This window comes from Eptesicus fuscus, chromosome 9, assembly GCF_027574615.1.
Source record: "Eptesicus fuscus isolate TK198812 chromosome 9, DD_ASM_mEF_20220401, whole genome shotgun sequence".
NCBI lineage: Eukaryota > Metazoa > Chordata > Mammalia > Chiroptera > Vespertilionidae > Eptesicus > Eptesicus fuscus.
This window is the reverse complement of record NC_072481.1, coordinates 40,411,936-40,431,358: the sequence shown is the minus strand read 5'-3', so window position 1 is coordinate 40,431,358 and position 19,423 is coordinate 40,411,936. Positions and strand designations below refer to the sequence as shown.

General features: G+C 38.8%; 1 protein-coding gene across 1 annotated transcript in view; it reads left to right on the top strand.

Annotated features, from left to right (window-relative positions):
- The window catches only part of MYSM1 (Myb like, SWIRM and MPN domains 1), a 45,226-nt gene extending 30,647 nt beyond the window's left edge, over positions 1-14,579 (top strand). The window contains exons 15-20 of the mRNA XM_008139369.3: positions 208-282; positions 891-1,079; positions 2,805-2,937; positions 6,685-6,790; positions 6,969-7,026; positions 9,177-14,579. Of these exons, the coding sequence (XP_008137591.1) occupies positions 208-282; positions 891-1,079; positions 2,805-2,937; positions 6,685-6,790; positions 6,969-7,026; positions 9,177-9,344 (729 nt within the window). The 3' untranslated portion in view covers positions 9,345-14,579. The remainder of the gene's footprint in view (positions 1-207; positions 283-890; positions 1,080-2,804; positions 2,938-6,684; positions 6,791-6,968; positions 7,027-9,176) is intronic.
- The last annotated feature ends 4,844 nt before the right edge of the window (positions 14,580-19,423 follow it).

The following is a 19,423-nucleotide window of genomic DNA, read 5'->3' as shown; positions in this document are numbered from 1 at the left end:
GTAACATTATGGAGTGTTTGAATGTTTGGTTCAAAGCTTTGCAAACAACAGTGCAGACAGGTCTGCAATCTTAAGTCTCTGTGCTCTGAGCCCAGCATCTAGTTCCTCTAGCATACTACTTTATATTAGAAACGCATAAGTGAGTTTTATTCTGACGTTTTTGTCTGGTGGTTTATTTGGGCTAAGTCTGTCTTATATTTCTTTCAGCATGCTCATGTGTCTATGGCAGAAGTGATTGGTCTCTTAGGAGGAAGATACTCAGAAATTGATAAGATAGTCGAAGTAAGTTCTCAATTTTAAAGACTTTAAAAGATTTTGTCTTACTGCCATACCAAATATTTTTATAGATTTCAGTGACTTCACGTATGATGTGAATGAGAACATACAAATGTGGAAAGTTATGTATTCCCAAAAGTGACTTAACATTCCATCTAATGAGTACCTGTTTGTTTTCCTTTACCACTGAGAAAGAGGGAACACTCTGCCAGGCCTTGGTTTCTTCACCTATAAAAAGCTATAATCCCTACGAGGCCAGGAAGCATGTGTAACCTTATAGATGAAACTTGGTATTCAATAATTCTGTTGAAATTATTATCATAAATAATAGGGGACACTGAAAGAGTATGTTGGTACAGGTATTACATGGGCTGACTTGGAAAATTAACAGTTATTATGACCTTGTTTAATAGAAAGTGGATTCTGAGTTCCTAGCATACAATCACACTTTTGAAGTATAATTCATTTGCAAGTTAAAGGCTGCCTGTGATTGTAATCAAATAAAAGGCTTGGCTTTAAAAAGTTTCTGTGTCTGTGTGTGAAAGAACTAAAACATTAAGGTTGTAGAATTAACAGAATTCCAGTGTAATCATACAGGGTTTAATCCTCTTTAGGTCTGTGCAGCAGAACCATGTAACAGTCTGAGTACAGGACTGCAGTGTGAGATGGACCCTGTCTCACAAACACAGGCCTCGGAAGCCTTGGCTGTCAGAGGCTACAGTGTTATTGGATGGTACCATTCTCATCCTGCCTTTGATCCCAATCCTTCCCTACGAGATATTGATACTCAAGCCAAATACCAGGTGTGTTTATGTGTCTTATGTGTATGCATTCTGCAAATGATTGCACATTCTCCCCCTCATTGCTTTCTATTACATAAATGTACTTTTAAGGTTCCTAGCAAAGTATTGCGTTTCTGATGTACTTTACATCTGCAGTTTTTAAATAACTTGCATTTTTTTCTGATTACAAGAGTAATACATGTTTATTTAAAATTTTGGAAAATGAGCTATTTTGTTTAATATAGACAAGCCATCAAAGTAACAGTGATAATTATTCCCAGAGCCTTAAAATTTTGTTTTTTTTTCCTTAGAGAAGTGTACTAGTCAACTAACTTTGATCCAATTAACTAAATTTGATTTAATTGGGTCACTTTGATTTAATTGGATCAACTTCTGGCTAATCATGTGCCCCCCCCCCGATCAAGTGCCTACTTCTGGCTAATCATGTGGCCTCACCCCCTTGAGACCTTGGATGGCCTCTGTTTCTGGGGTGCCATCTCCCTGGTTGGCTGTCTGGCCATGCTCTCCCACCTGTCAACAGTCCCTTTGCAAAAGTACTTCCAGAAAGTCGTTTGTGCGTGCCATCTTTTTTTCTTTCTGCTGGGACTGTGACAGCTGGTATTGAGAAGGAGAGAGGAGAGCAGTGTCCCATCTAGGGTCCATGCAAGAGGTCCAGAGGGGCCTGTGCGGTCCCTGGAAGGCTGGGGGAGGGAAGGGTGGTGAGGCGGGGGTGCTAACTAGTGAGTGGGAAGCCCTCAGGGCAAGTGGGGCACACACACAATCACCCCACACTCCTCTGTGAGGAGCAGCTGTGGCCCATTGTATAGGTGAGGCTACTGCAGCACAGAGAGGGTGAGTGACTTCCTCGAGGGCACCTGGCCGTAAAAGGGCAGAGCTAAAATTGGAACCCTCAGGTGCCCACATCCTGTGTCTCCTTTACCTGTGACATCTGGGTAAGTGGCCCTTCACCCTGTGGCCGTTTGCTCTGATGGGCTTCACCCTTCCCCTCCTCCACCCCCAGGGGACAGGGGTCCTGTCATTGCACCTGTGCCTCTGGGCAGTTGCTCTCTTTGTCCCTCTGTCACTCCCAGCTGGTAACCATGGTGGAGTCCTGCTGAATTGGGGTGAGGGTCTTGTGTGAAGAATGCCCCACCTCCCATCGCCTTCTGTGGCTTAGATTACAAAGTACCTTTATTTTTCATTTGGCTTCTGCCACCTACTTCCACTGGCAGATTTTGTTTTACTAGTACATCGAAAAGAAATGGATTCGGGGTCTCCAAACTGGCTGACTTCCTGCATTTGCTCTGTGAGACGTGGCTCTGCCCCAGAGCCTTTAAAAATTGATGGGAACAATTAGAACAGGGACTGGGAATAATTGAAATAATCAGAAACATAATATATATTTTGCATCTCTGAGAAATACAAAGTTTTATTTTATTTTGCAATTTTATGCTTTTGCTATAGGCAGCTGTTTGTAAATTATTACCGTATTGAGAAAGATTATAGCTAATGGGTTGTGAATATAATTAGTAAATATATTCATGGCAAATAAAGATTTTTTTTAAGGTTGGGTTGAACACATTTGGCCTGAAAACTTTAGTGTGGAATGACTGTAGAAGACATTTCATTTAGTTGCTCTTTGGATGTGAATTTTTAACACCCCCTTTTGTTTAAAATGTTGGTATGGATAAATACTGACTTAAATGTATGTAGTTCAAACTAATTGGACTTTACCTTTCATTGTAGAGTTACTTCTCCAGAGGTGGTGCCAAGTTCATTGGAATGATTGTTAGTCCCTATAATCGAAACAATCCTTTACCATATTCCCAGATTACCTGCCTGGTTATAAGTGATGAAATTAGCCCAGATGGCTCTTATCGTAAGTTTTCAACAAAAACAACTTCACCCTGTTTCTATCTTTACTTCTTGGAATTATACAAATCAAAGAATTTTCAATTATGTGAAACTAGTTGGCGGAAAAGTTTGTTCCCTCAACAGGGGAATCACTATTTGCATGCCACATAGTGCAATCGCCCTTTTCACTTTTATGATATCCATCTAGATTCCAGTCTCCACTGTCTTACTGTGGTCGTTGGGCAAAATGATTACAACTTGGGAAGAGTTATGGTCAAGCAGTGTGTGTGTTAGACGCTGGAGGCACTGCAATAAGCACAATTCATGCAGACTGGCTTTCTCTGCGATGGCTTACAAATGAAAAAAAGAAAAAGTATAATGACCACCCTACCTACCAGCTCTCTAAGACCTTAGTTTAGGCTTAACAGTGCCTACCTTTTTTCTTTCTTTGCTTCCATTCTATTACAAGAAAGAATTTGGTTGGTTTAGCCCATCATATGAATTGGCTCTTTTGAGATTTATTTCCACTTGTGGTCCAATTAACTGGCCGGGAATTAGTGTAGCAGACTAGGGAAAGGAAGTGTGGATGGAAGGGAAGTGATCAGAGGAAACAATGGACATCTCTAGGATATTTATTCTGTCTTCTTTATTCTAACTACCACTCTAGTGTACTGTCTTCTCTAGATACTGTCACTGCACATTGTACTCCTCCCCATTAGCTCATGAGCTCCTTGAAGGTAGATACTATATTATCCTCATTTTCCTATTCTCAGTTTCTAGCATAAGCTGGCATTAAGTAGGTGCCAAGTCAATGTTTATGAAATTAATTTCTCTTTATTCTTAATGGTATTATGCCTTCTGTTTGATAAAGACTTCCCAGCACTATCTCGAGTCATTTACTATTAGTTGCTCTGTTCTTTGTGCATCTGCTACACCTGTTTCCTGTCTTCATGGTCACTTTGTCTTGGTAAATGATAATTTATCTGTTTAGCATGTCTCACTAAACTGTGAGCCCCAAAGAGCAGGAACTGTCTTCTTTGTTTGTGTATCTCTGGTGGCATTTAATTGGTTGTCTTGTACCTAGGAAATGACCCCCCACTCTGTAGATATTTGTAGAATGAATAGTATTGACATTAACTTCGGTTCAAAATGCACATAGCACATATATACATCATTCTTCAGCCAGTATACTTGTATAAAACGTTAAAAAGAAGGAATCATAGTTAATTTGTTCTCAATTTAGATAACTTCTTAATCTCACAATCTCTGCTCTGATGCTGCTCAATACAGTAGCTACTAGCCACATAGACTATTTAAATTAATGAGAATTAAATGCCCAAAACTGGACAAAATAGTGATCTCCAAATTAACCAAACTTACTAACTTGGAAGAATTTCCAGGCATGGCACAAGGAGGAGAAACCCACCCAGAGCTAGGCTGACTCTGAGTTGAGGTGATGGAGGTGAGACTAAGGCAGCTAAATTTACAGGACAGAGGCCAGAGATCAGAAGGTCACATAGAGCCAACTCCAGAGATTGTAGAAGGTACAAATTTAGTACTTACCAAGATATGGACTAGCTTAAGCATGTGAAGAAACTACACTAGATGGGAGAGAGAATCACTTGAAAGGATTAGAGGGAACAGTACTGGATGTTCACATAAGACAGTGCACAAGTATTCAGTGTTAGTGGAAAGTTATATTGGGCAGAACTGCTTCTTAAATGACTTGGCCATTATTAACACTGCTTATTAGGTTTTAATCTTAGGTCCTTTACTTTGCTCCTCTTGGCAATCTTCTGGTTCAAGAATTAAGAATCTCTAGAAGCCATGGGATACCTTATATTTTGGTACTTTTACTGGCTCTTTCTTTCTTCTTTCCCCCTCTCTCTGTCTATCTCTATTTTTCTCTCTCTTGCATATATCCAAATTCTATTTTTTAAATGTCTCTACTGGTTAAGCATTTTTTGTACTTCTAATAGGCAGGAAATTTACTTAGTGATCAGTTTTCTTCTGATTTTTAGTGGATTCAAAAGGAAATTTTTTACTGGTTTTAGTGCCATATTTTTGTCTTAGAAAAATATTCTTAATACTAAATAGAGCTGTATATAATGTGCATGTGTGTGCATGTGCATGTACATGTACATGTGCGTACTTAGCATTTTACATCAGCACAGACTGAAAATGCATTTATTATCTCTCTTTATACTCATTTTCGACTTTCATTAGGAGTAGGAACTTTTCACCTGGCTTCAGATCCCTCTGGCATTTATTGGTTATTTTACTTTGGTTAGATTACTTTACCACTTTCATTCTTCTTTGCCACATTTATAAAGTGAGAAAAAATTATTACCTTGCTTATAGGGAGTTGTAAAAGTTGTCAATAATGTGTGTAAAGTGCTTAGCAAATACTAGGGTCTTTAGTAGTTATAATTATAGCCATTGTCTGCGCTTAGTAGCTAATCATTGCATATCAAGTGAATGATGATCACCAAAGGGAGTTTGCTTAAAGGAATCACTCTTCTTAAATTTTTGGAGGTGAGAAATGTAATGGAGGAGAATTGAGGAATGAAAAAAAGATCAATTATCATCAGGTCCGCTGTTCCCTCCTTCCATACACATGAAAAAAAAATCAGGGAAGTATAGTCATATATTTTTTTCATATTTCTGGCTTCTGATTTGCTGGCTTTTATTTATTTGAAAAGCCTTATGATGTCAGAAACCCATTTGAGAGGCAGTATAATGGAAAGGTTAAGAACATAAGCTCAAGACAGAATGCCTGGGCTCAAGTTCTGGCTCCACCTCTTACTGGTTATATATGTCCATGAAAATGTTATTAACCTCTCTGTGGCTCAGTGTCCTCATAAAAAAAAAAAAAAAAAAGCCCAGCTGGTGTTGCTCAGTGGTTGAGGGTTGAGTGTCCACCTGTGAGCCAGTAGGTCATGGTTTGATTCCCGGTCTGGGCACATGCCCAGATTGCAGGCTTGATCCCCAGTGTGGGGTGGGCAGGAGGCAGCCAATCAATGATTTTTTCGCATCATTGATGTTTCTGTCTCTCTCTCCCTCTCCCTTCCTCTCTGAAATCAATAAAAATATATTTAAACACACACACACACACAAAGAAATCGGGCAAACATGATAAGGTTTAAAATCCAACTTCTTCCACTTGACTAGTCTGAACAGATTGTTTAACCTGTCTCAGCCTCAGTTTTCTTATCTGTTAAATAGGAATAATGGTAACTAACTTATAACATTGTTGTAAACCTTAATATAACCTGTATTTAAAAAAATCACTAGAATGGTATATGTCTTGGTTTGCTTAGATCAGGCTCAGTTTAAGCCTGTTGTCATTCTGGCTCAATTATTAGTAATGCCCCCTTTCACTCAAAAAGTCTCTTGTTTTAGGTAATAAATTATGTGATCATTTTACCTCTCACAGTTCCTTGCACAGAATTATCATGCAAATAGCACTTTACTTTTCTTTATTATTATTATTAATTGCTTGGCATTAATATGCTTGGTGAACTAAGTTCAGCAAGGCAATAAATATTTAATGATGGCTTACTATGTTAAAGTGCTGTTCAGCTGGTCTGCAAAGCTATGGTTGTGAAAACAGTGAAGGGATTTTAAGTAATTAAAAGGAGATTGGAAGAAGTCCAATGTGCTATCAGAAAAGATAAAATAAAATATAAATAAATAAATATATAAATAGGGAAAAGGAGATTGGAGTTTTAAGAAATAGTTGATTAAAATGTGCTTCTTTATGCTTTTCTAGGTGTACCTTATAAATTCGAAGTACAGCAGATGTTAGAAGAACCTCAGTGGGGATTAGTGTTTGAAAAGACAAGATGGATAATAGAAAAATACAGGCTCTCCCATAGGTACGTGCTGTGGTTTGAGATGGTTGCATATCTGCAGCATTTCTCATTAAATTATATTTTAGAGAAAACCCAAGTTAAATGTAAAATTGTGATGTATGGCATCAGGGATAGTTTATTGCAGAACTGATTAGTTTATAGTATGTGTTTCATCAGTTTGTTTTCCTGTTTTTTACAACAGCAGTGTCCCTATGGATAAAATTTTTCGCCGGGATTCTGACCTGACTTGTTTGCAGAAAGTAAGCTGCCTTCATTTTAATTGGTTCCTTTGTTCGAGGATTCTAAAGCTATTTATCTCAATGTGTTTTCCCAGGATGCTTAATGCTTTGTGGATACATTTTCTGTTTCTTTTATTGCTTTTTTTCTTTTTAAAATTAATTTCTAGGAGATAATTAGTAATATGTTTTGTTGCCCACACTTGCATATAGAAATAATACTATTTTAGAATAAATTTGTCAGTGTTAGCTGATAAATTTCTTAGCATATTATTGTACACAATAGAGAACATTTTTCTCATTTTATTAAATTCAAAAACACCATGTTTCCATTTAGCTTTAACAATTGATCATTTTAAAGAATGGTATTATAAATCTAACAATTAAATTTAAATGGTCATCTTACTTAACTTTCTGGTAGGATATAAGAGTCCTGAATTCTTTTATTTCACTTCTAGTTTTGTTTATGAGTGTAATGAATTAAGAACAGTAGACTGGCAACATTTCTCTCTTTTTTTTGGTAGCAGTTTGGAAATAGAAAATGTAAACATGCTGTTTCTTTTATAATATTTTACCCCCTTCTATTATAACCCCTTTTTCTGTGTTTTAAGATTAATATGCACCTTTCCCAGGAAATAGACTGTAGCATCCTAATTTTGAAATGATAGAGTCCTGTGTTTGTATTTACATAGGTTTTTTTTTATCTTATCCGAGTTTTAAAAAAATTATTTTTATTGATTTCAGAGAGAGGGAGAAAGAGAAAGGGAAATATTGATTCATCGGCTGTCTCCTGTAGGTCCCCTTCTGGGGATCAAGCCCGCAATTTGGGCATGTGCCCAGACTGGGAATCAAGCCAGCAGCCTCCTGGTGCATGGGGCAGCGCTCAACCAACTGAGCCACATGGGCCAGGCTGGATATTTTGTTTTGTAATGTAGCTACTAAAAAAAAGGAGCACAGGCCCTGGCTGGGTGGCTCTCGGTTGTAGCATCATCCTGTGCACCAAGAGGTTGCAGGTTCTATTCCTGGTCAGGGCATATACCTAGGTTCTGGGTTCAGTCCCCTCTTGGAGCACATGTCGGAGGCAGCTGGTTGATGTTTCTCTCTTAAATCAATGTTTCTCTTTCTCACTACCTCTTTAAATACCAATAAAAACATATCCTCAGATGAGGATTAAAAAAAAAAAAAGTAGCACAGTCACAAATTTGTCCAAAGTAGAAAGCATCACATATGCACATCCAATATCAAGTTTGTGTCCTTATCCTATATAATAATCTTATATAATAAAGAGGTAATATGCAAATTGACCATCACTCCAACTCACAAGATGGCCGCCCCCATGTGGTCAAAGATGGCCTCCCCCATGTGGACACAAGATGGCCAGCAGGGGAGGGCAGTTAGGGGTGACCGGGCCGGCAGAGGAGGGCAGTTGGGGGTGACCAGGCCTGCAGGGGAGGACAGTTGAGGAGGACCCAGGCCGGCAGGGGGGGGCAGTTAGGGTCAATCGGGCTGGCAGGGGAGGGCAGTTAGAGGCGACCAGGCTGGCAAGGGAGGGAAGTTAGGGGTGACCGGGCCATCAGGGGAGGGCAGTTAGGGGCAACCAGGCCTGTAGGGGAGTGCAGTTGGGGGCGACCAGGTCGGCAGGGGAGGGCAGTTAGGGGCAATTGGGCCAGCAGGGGAGCAGTTAGGCGTCGATCAGGCTGGCAGGGGAGTGGTTAGGGGGTGATCAGGCTGGCAGGCAGAAGTGGTTAGTGGCAATCAGGCAGGCAGGCAGGTGAGTGGTTGGGAGCCGGCAGTCCTGGATTGTGAGAGGGATGTCCGACTGCCTGTTTAGGCCTGATCCCAGGATCGGGCCTAAACAGGCAGTCGGACATCCCTCGAGGTGTCCCAGATTGGAGAGGGTGCAGGCTGGGCTGAGGGACACCCCCCCCCCCCATACATGAATTTTGTGCACCGGGCCTCTAGTATAAATCATAAAGGAACTAACCTAAGCAGTCAACAGTGGCTTTCTATACTCCAGCTGCACGGTTACTGTGCACAAGTTTATGTTCAGCCATATGTAAGAAAAATGTTTATCATTTGAGCATTAGAAAATGTGAGATTTATCATTAAATAAGATAATAATATAAACCTTGTACTTTTTGTGTGTTTAAATGTAAAATTTCTTTTTCAACTAGCTTCTGGAGTGTCTGAGGAAAACTCTGAGCAAAGTGACAAATCGCTTCATCGCTGAAGAATTCTTGACTCAAATAGAAGATTTATTCCTTTCCAGTTATAAAAGCAAGCAGGAGAATGGAGTGGGTGAAGACAACTGTATTGTAGGTCCAAAGGAATTGTTAATGTAGTGATTTTAAAGTAAGACATTTTAATCTTGACATAGTAGATCCTATTGTCATTTACAACCTTGAATGATTGTAATTTAGTTAACAGTGACACAGCTTTGATATTTTTCTCTAGTTCACAAAATCTGAACTTTGCCACATAAATCATGTGACAGAAAGGGATAGGGACTTGTTTTTATGTAGTGAGTACCAGAGTTTGTGTAAATGGGTTTGCCACATTGTTCCTGTCCTGTGAGCGGTGGCCAGCAAGCAGAGCAGCAGACTGAAGGGCTGTCTGCTTTACTGTTGTATTCAGGTTGATAAGCAGAATGTGTCTCTAATTTTTATTTCTCCCTGAACTAGTCATTTTATTTTTGGGAACTCATGTCTCATTAGGAGCACTTTCATCCTTTCCATGTGTTTTGGTGAGGTTTGTGTATGGTTGCAAATGAGATATGGATGGGTGGCCCCAGAGGTAATTAACGTGGTTGAAAATTACTGATTTAATAAATCTAACAACATGCTGTGATGCCAGGGGGAGGCCTAAGGAGAAAATCTTAAAAATAGGGAAGAGGCCCAAAGGAGAGAATCAAATTATCAGTTTTTTAATTATAGATATTTGCTTCCATTTTTTTTATAACCACAATACTACAGGATATGCCATTTTCTCAACTCTCTGAAACATTTTGTATGGATTTCAGATATATAAAATAATTAGTTTCAACTATATATCCACACATTAGTGTATATGTGATAAAACCTCACTTAACTGCAACACAGATAATCATAACCCTCAAACTAGATTCTTTTTCTATACCTGATGTTGGTAGAAAGAGGCAAATTACAATAAAGCTTAAATAAATCAGAGATTTACTTTTTTAAAAACAAAAAAGCCTTCCAGGACATATTACATATGTAACCCAATTTCATATACTTTTTGAATGTAGAACAGAAGTCAGCAAACTTTTTATGTAAAGGGGCAGTTAGTCAATAACTTGGGCTTTGCAGGACACTACTGTCTCTGTCAGACATTCTTTATATTGTTTTACAACCCTTAAAAATGTAAAGCCATTCTTAGCTCATACGGCCTCACAAAAAACATTGCTGGCCATTACCTTCCAACCCCTGCTCTAGAGAATTGCAGATAATTAGGATTTCTTTTCAGATGTATGAGCCTGAGACACTGAAAGATCTTGCATCATTTTCAAAAATAAAACTCAAAATTGTGATTTACATTTAAAAAAAAAACAAAACCTAACAATCATGCTGCCTAATTTATCCTAATTGTAGTTTATTTCTATTAACCATCAAATTTATATCCATTCTCCAACATTCTTATTAATAACAGGTTTATTATATCTAATCTGGGTGTGATCCTGTATTTTTACCTTTTTGGTTATAATCAGTAGCCAAGGAAGAATAAGGCAATACTGGAAGGAGCAGTGAGCCAGTTTTAGATGATCTGGGTCTTGATTCAACCTTGTAATTTTGGGGGATAAGCTTACTAACTTCTTTAGGCCTAAATTCCTGTGTATCTTAGGTCTGAGTTATCTTCCTGACATCCTTCCAAGTCTGAAATCATACACTTCATTCTAATCGTTGGACTACTCACCTGGAACTTGATATTTTGAGATGGTATAGTTCCAAAATTAGCAAATGTTTTTAAAGAAAACTGGTAGTATTTTCTATTTCTCTATGTGCATTTAGAATCAACAATGAAACATAACATATAAAGCAATTACTTTGGGGACTGGGGGTGTAAGCTCTAGACCAAAAATCAGGAAACTTAAGAGTTCTTACCCTAATTCTTTTATCAGCTTTGCTGTGTGACTGATAAAATCACATAACCTGTCTGGACCTCAGGTTCTTCATCTAGAATTCAAGGGTCTGAATTTTATGATTTAGTATTTATTTCTAAGTGCAGAAAAATCTGCGATTCTGTAAAAGGTAGTAATTCATTTCTTTGTACTCTTCCTTTTGACATATTTTCCTCATTGTACATGGGGAACAGATCTTAGAGAATGGTATTAGTTAGCTTTTGTGATCAACAGTCCCCAAATTTATGTTGAAAAATTTGGGTTATGGAAAAGTGTGGAAATTGTTAGAAGCTCTGTTCTCCAATCTGGGTCTTCTGCATGCCAGTGGTTAACTATATTTACTAAGCCATACTGTGAGGAATGCAAAGGTGGTAATCCTCAGCATTTAGAGCTTTGAGAGCACAATTTTTTTAATTAAGTATTTTTTAAAAACAGAAAATATCCTATCTAGAAACCACATCCTTCCCCATTTCTTTTTATTTTTGGATAGTGTAATTTTAGAACATTAAAAGTTGTGATATTTCCTCCCCTCCTCCCTCATTCATTCTCCCTGCTTCCTTTTCTTTTCTTAGCATATTCTTAAAACATTTTTGTAGCTGGAGGTACCCACATTTCTGTCACTGCCAACCTTGGGCTGTGAGGGTAGTTGAAGCAGGCAGGTCCTTGGAGAAACAGAAGAAATTTAGAACTGAATGTCAGTGTAGTACAGGAAGTTTAGGAGGTAGGGTCTTAAAGGGAAATCTGCCTCTTATAATATGTACAGTATTGGAGATATGACTTGAAAACATCCAAGTCTCTTCAAATGAACTTAATTTTCTTCTTCTAGCTTGGCTAGTAGAAATTGACACTATTACTTCACCAGTGTTAGATTTAGCTCTCTTGAAAAATCTAATCCCAAAGTAACGTTCAAAAAAAGAAAAATCAGTGGAATGAGATCAGACTCTCCTTCCCTCTCCATTACTCTAGTGTTGGTCCATTGGCCCCATATTCAGAACTACCTTATGACTATCACAGGGCCTTAGACACTTTTATCTTCTTGGACCTCTTCCATTAAAAATTAATCCTGTATAATAAAAGCCTAATATGCTAAGTGTCCCGTCATCTGGTTGTCCATTCAACCAATCAAAGCGTAATATGCTAATGATATGCTAAGGACGCTCAACCACTCGCTATGACGTATACTGACCACTGGGGGCAGACGCTCCAACCGGTAGGTTAGCTTGCTGCTGGGGTCCAGCCTGAGCGAGACCAGGACTGAGCAAGACGGGCCGGACATGCCCTGGAGCCCTCCCACAGTCCCTCCCCAGGTGGCCAACCTCCTGCGTCCCTCCCTGGCCCCAATCGTGCAGCGGTGGGTCCCTTGGCCTGGCCTGTGCCCTCTCATAATCGGGGACCCCTTGGGGGATGTCAGAGAGCCATTTTCGGCCCCATCCCGCAGGCCAGGCCAAGGGACCCCACTGGTGCATGAATTCGTGCATCTGGTCTTTAGTACATTATCATTGCATTTGCATAAAATGAATTTATAATCTATAGTTTCCCTTCATTTCCCTCAAGCCCTTTCTTCATCTCCACTCCTCTACTTCTGACCTGTCAGCATTTAGGTACAAGGTCATTCATTCTATCATTTGTTGAAAGCAGGACCTGAAGAATAGAGATGAACAGACACATTCATATTTCCCAGGAGCTGATTAATGCTTCACCAGCCTTCTCTCTCTAACTTGCCTCCCCCACAGGAGTGGTGGGGTCTGTGACGTGCACCCTGCAAGCAGGGTCAGAGAACCTCTGCAGCTCTCTGGGCAACAGAGGAAACTATGGCCTCAACATACCAACCTGAGCAGGTCTTCTGCTCTTCAGTTTACCTGCTTCCTGTTTTACGCTGTGTCCTAACAAGCTGAGCTAGAGGACCTTTGGAACTGATCTAGTCTAGGTGTCCTAGGATTGATGCTTTGTCCTGTACCCTAAATAAGAGCCATATGACATTTGAATACCTGAAAGGTAGCTCCCTGTCCTCAAGTCATCAGCAGATATCCAGTTGATGGATTTCTCAGTAAAAATGAAGTCAGGATATCCACATTTTGTGTTTTTTGTTTTGTTTTTGTTTTACGCTTTTCCTCTACCAATAGCTAGAGACTAAATCTAGAATCACACACATCATGGCAGTTAGGAAAACGTCACTTAAGCACAAAGGAAAAAGCACATACATTTTTATCAGCATCTGCTCCATCAGGGTTCATATGCATTTAACACATTTGATCTGTATCTCCAGTTCTTCAGTAGTTTAATAATTTTCTTGTAAATTAATACCAGATTTTGCAATATTTCCAGAAAAATCACTATAGAGAATAATGTAACATATTTAATTCCTGACCTTTCCTTAAGTGGTTTTATGTGTGCTCTTTCCCCAAACTGTTTTCTCTGAGTGTTTTTCTGTTTTTGTTTTCATTTAACCTGTAATTTGTGCTTTCTGCTGTTTTCCAAGGTTTTTTAAATATGTTATTATTGATTTTAGAGAGGGAGGGAGAAGGAGAGAGATAGAAACATTGATTAGAGAGAAACATCAACCAGCTGTCTCCTGCAAACCTCCTAATGGGGATCAAGCCTGCAACGCAGGCATGTGTCCTGACAGGCAATCAGACCAGTGAGCTCTTGGTGCAGGGGTCCACACTCAACCACTGAGCCACACCGGCCAGGCATCTGGATCTTTTAAGCCATCTTAAATCCTTTCTGGAACAAGACAGAGAACACATATGGTCTCCCCCTAATTAATTAACTTATGACATCTTGTTTTTATTTTCTTTGAATATTACTTATGAATTTATTCATAAGGACTTTAATTTTAGGGGAAATTTTAGGATAGCCTGATTTGCTATCTTTGAGAATTCCTAAAGTAGTCTCTTAGGAATTAAGAAGGATGTAAAATACGATTTCATAGTTTATGTTCCTCTTTCATAGGGTACAAAAGAATATTTGTTTCAACCTATGGATGGTAAAGTAGCATGTAGATTCTAGCATGATTTAAGTAGATTAGTCATATATCTTTAAATCTTTGGATTTGACATGTAAATTGTGTATTATGTATAAGTTTACTATGATTATTGATAAGACTATTGCTGTTTTCCCAAAATATTATCAGTGTTTATGGATTTCTTTTAGTAGTTTGAATCTTGGAATGTTCTGTAACAAAATACAACTTAAGCTATTTTGTACGTTTAAATATGATGCCATGTTGTCTATTAATATTAAAGAATATTGTGAATATGAATATTTATATGATTATAAAAACTTTTTCTCAAAATGATTGAACTCTCTTCCCAATACTTAACTATGTGACATATTATAAAATATCTGACTTTAAAAAGTGGGATTTTGTGGTAAAAATTAAAGAGAAACATTCTGAAGATTCTATATAAGTAAGGTTTTGAAAATAAAGTGGTGAATCATTTTGTCTTTTTCTGAATTATTAGCAGCATACACATTGAATGGCAAAAAATGTCCCATTAATTCAGTATACATTGGCTAAACATCTGTTATGTTGAGGTTTGTAGGGGGCACAAAGATGAATAAATCTTGGTTTCTTCTCATGAGAAGCCTATTACCTAATGCGTTAGAAACACTTAAAACCTGACATGGATAGCTAACTTTTCTTAAGATACAAACTGTAATTGATGATAAATGCCTGTAAAAGACCTCACGGGTAATAGGTGTTTAGACAAATGAGAAATGATTCTCTAAAATGTGAGCATTGGTACTGATTTCTTGGAAGCGAGCGCCTTCAAATAGCCTGGTAGGGTTTGGGGTAGATGACATTTGGGGGAAGATGTTCCAGAAAGAAGTGACTTTAGCATGGGAGGCATAAAGGTAAGGAGTGAGAAATATTTAAAGAATATTTAGCATGTAGGGCCAGAGTATGTGCAGATACTAATTATGAAGGCAATTCACATCCAGTCAACTAAAAATACAGGTATAAAGTAAGAAAAATCTCACCTTAAAATTAGAATTAACTCTTAACTAGTCTAACTTTTTAGTCTTTCCTACTAGTATATAGAAACCTATCAATTTTGAAAAACAACAGGGCCATTATATATAGATATAGTATCTTTAATTTATATCCTTTCACTGGGGACTTCCCTCAGCCGCACATAAACATCTATTCTTGGCAATAGGTACCTAGCATGTTCAGTAGTACAGATTTGCATAATTGATCAGTTTTTAATTGATGAAAGTTAGGTTCTTGTTTTTCTATGCGAAATTGACCTTTTTTGTACACTGCTAATAAGTCTCTGAACAAATTTCTAATATATATTTTTATTGATTACAGAGAGGAAGAGAGAGAGAGACATAAATGATGAGAGAGAATCATTGATCAGCTGCCTCCTGCACGCCCCCTTACTGGGGATCGAGTCCAAAACCCGGGCATGTGCCTGTGACCGGAATCGAACCCTGGACCCTTCAGTCCACAGGCCGATGTTCTATCCACTGAGCCAAACCAGCTAAGGCTGAATAAATTTCTAGAAGCTTAGTTGCCAGATCAAGATCTATGTACCCTTTAAATTTTGTTAGTATCTGCAGAAAAGTTTTCAATATAAGCTAATTTTTCTCATAGTAATAAAGCTGTGTACATCTTGTTTACAGAACCAATTTGAACTCAAGCTCCTAAATGATAATTTAGGTGGCAAAGTACAATGAAATCCTAAGAGTTCTAATTCTACAAGACATTTATTTCAGTGGAAGTTCATTCCTCTGTACAGCTGTATGGGTTCTCGCTAATTAAGCATTTGATATAATTTTCTGATTGAGGCCAGCATCATATCCCGCCTGTGGCTCCAAACCAGCATTGTCTCACAATCCTGTTTGTACTGTAATGGGTTTTTCTTAGTGTTGCTGATGTGTTTCCTCATCACTGATTCTCAATTATCTTCCCATAGAATGCTAGCTTAAATAGAATATTGTCAGTATCTGTAAAGGTATAGCTAAATAAAAATACTTGTTTTGTCTTCCATATTCTTCCTGCGATCAAAAACAATTCTTATTAATAACTAATGAGTACCTGTTACTGGATATAATCAATGATTCCTCTCCACTTGCCCCCATTAACAATGTCATCTCAAACTATAGAAGAATGGGAACGTTTCAGAAAGCAAGTTAACTGCTTAGTTTATTTTATCTACATCAGTGATTATTGAACTTTCTGTGGTTCCAAAATACCTGATAAACATGGCTCAGCAGTAATTGTGGCATCTATCCCACCGATAGCCGGAGATTGTCTACATCAGACTCCATTTGTGTAACAAAATTAAATAGTTTATGCGAAATCTTGATATATCAAGACCTTTTTGCAGAACAACCATTTTCTTAATCATAAGACCTAGTGAGTAGACTTACCCCACTCCCACCCTCTGGAGAGAGAGAGAATTTGCTTTTATGAGGTCAGTTTGCTTTTATACAAAGCCTCAAATTGGACTCCAATATTATGGGCTTGGAGAGTAGGATAATTAAAGCAAGCTGCTCTAACACACCACCCCTAATTTTCAGTACCTGAAACACAGTAATAAGTTCTCGCTCACACGAAGTGCACTGCAGGTGTTCTGCTCGCGTGGCTCTCCTGGGTGGATAGTGTCCAGTAGGTAATTCAGATTCCCAGGTTCCTTTCCCATGTGGCTCTGCCATCTTGTGACTCCAAGCAGCCCAGGTATCATCCATTTGAGGACAAGGTGAAGGAAAAAGAAGGGAAGATCACACATGTGATATTTAAATATCTTGGCTTGGAGGTAGTACACATCATTTTTGCTCACAGTCCTTTGGTAAGAACTCGTCATATGGTTCTACCCAGATGCAAAGAGGGGCTGTTAAATGAAGTGCCGATTGTGCAGCTGCTTCTCTGCAAAGCTCTTCACTATGGAGGGAGAGTGAGAATCTCTGTTAGTGACTAGTTCTCTGTTACAGCTGGCTAGGATGGCTTTTGTAAAATGTTATACACATCTTCATACAGGCTTTAAACTCCTGTGCTTGAGACACCAAGTTCATAATGGAAAGTTGACATCAAATTTCTTTAAAGGCAGAGCCCTAATTTTTTAAAAAGGATCATTTACGCCTGACCAGCGTGGCCTAGGGGTTGAGCTTCGCCCTATAAACCAGATCACCTTTTGATTCCCGGTCAGGGCACATGCCAGGGTTGTGGGCTTGATCTCCAGTAGGGGGCGTGCAGGAAGCAGCCCATCAATGATTCTTATCATTGATGTTTCTATCTTCCCTCTCCCTCTCCCTCTTTGAAATCAATAAAAATATATTTAAAAAATAAAAATAAATAAAAAGATCATTTACCCCCCTTAAATCAAAGAATTTTAGATCTGGAAAGAACCTTGAGAACGTTAAGGCTTAGAGTCTAATCTGAGGAAACTGGGGTCAATAGAAATAAACAACTTCCCCAAAGTTACACAGCCAAGTTTGTAGCAAGGTCACCTCTAGGAAACCCCCAGTTCTGCACCATCCTTTTGAGTGATTCCAAATTATTTTCAGTTTTCATAGCATAAAGAACTGTGAAGATTTTATGTGCAATTAAAGTGTTCAATATAATTTATGTTTTAATTTAAAATGTAATTTTGTCTTTTAGAACGGCAAGATCTAATAAATTCCCAGAACACGACTTTTATGGGAAAGTTGACTAAGGGATTACTATTAGAAGTGATATAATTAATGGAACTTTACTAGCTTTATCTAAGATTAGCTTTATTAGCTTCATCTAAGATTAACAAACCTCTAAATCCTTGCTGTTTGCTTATAAATCCACAAAGCTACACGTATTCTTCAATCATCTTAATGAAATGTTAGTATCTTCAGCCACGAGAGGGCGCTCCGTCATAGTGTATGAGCACAATAGTCTCAGCCTGTAATGCTGTCTGGTTTAACAAAGTCAGAAAAGATTGCACATATGGCTGAATTTGTCAACACTGTAAAACATTCAGTGGTCTAGTTCCTTGACATTGTGTGGTCCAGGTGTGAGTTTCCTTGTTTCATGGTCTCTCTAGGTTAGCTATTTTCCATTTTTTAAGCTATTTTATAAGAACAGCATTCATCCATTTCTAGATACATACAGCTCTAAATGCTTTACATACAGTATCTAATTCCACAACAACCTTGCAAGAGGTTTGATTGTCTCCATTTTAAGTTTCGCCTTAGAGTGTTTCAGTAAAGTATCCAAAGTCATGCAATCAGAAATGGTAGAGACAGAATTCAAACAGACTTATATTATCATTCTAATACCAGCTCACCAAACTATCGTGTTACTGGTTTCAGAGCTGAGAGGAACCTAAGGAACAATTGAGTTCAACGTCTTCACTTTTGAGTGGGAGAACTGATACCCAGGTGTGAGAGGTGACTTGTCCACATCCAGGCCAGACTGAAAAATCAAGGTGTCCCCAATGCCAGTGCTCCTGGGTTATACCTCATGGAAACTGCCTTCTCGGGGCAACCAAAGAAATCCTGAGCACTCAGCTCTGCACCCTGCTATACCCTAGGGTTGGGGAACGTCTGGCCCATGTGCTGTATAAGGTCCGAGGAGAAATCATTTGGTCTGGCCTTACCGAGGCATTAGCGGTGAGTGAGTTAATTGAATGTTTGACCAAACATAGCAGGCTGATTTTTAAGTTGATAATTTTGTATGGCCCTCGAATGGTGTTATAAATATCCAAATGGCTGTTGGCAAAAACACACACACAAAAAAAAAAAAAAAAAGGTTCCCCACACCAATACAGAAGCTGAAGCCATGGATTGTGTCTGTTACCTGGCCAATAGAAAGATTTGATGGGTAGAGATTTTACTCCAGCATGGTTCTCTGCTTTTCCATTATGGCCAACCCCAGGAGAAGTGACTTCATAAGCACACCTCACATTTTCAAAAGTAATTAATCTCTCCGCCTCACCAGTTGCCCTCCACCCTCTGCACTGCAGCCACAGGGTTGTGTGTTATGAAGCACACATCTGAGCATGTCACTTCTCTGCTTGAAACTCTCCAATGGCTCCGCACACTTTTGCACCAAGTCCAACATGAAAGCTTAGAAGATCCTTATAATGTGCCCCTATCCATTGTCTGGTCTCACCTTCTGCTGATCCTCTTTCCCCTACCAACACACACACACACACACACACACACACACACACACACACACACAGCCCTGGTCGTATGAACTGTGTGGTGAACCCATCCCTGCAGGCCTGCACACGCCTTCCCCTGTGCATGGAGAACAGTCCCTGATCCCAACATTGTCTGATTTCTGGGCCACCTTCAAAA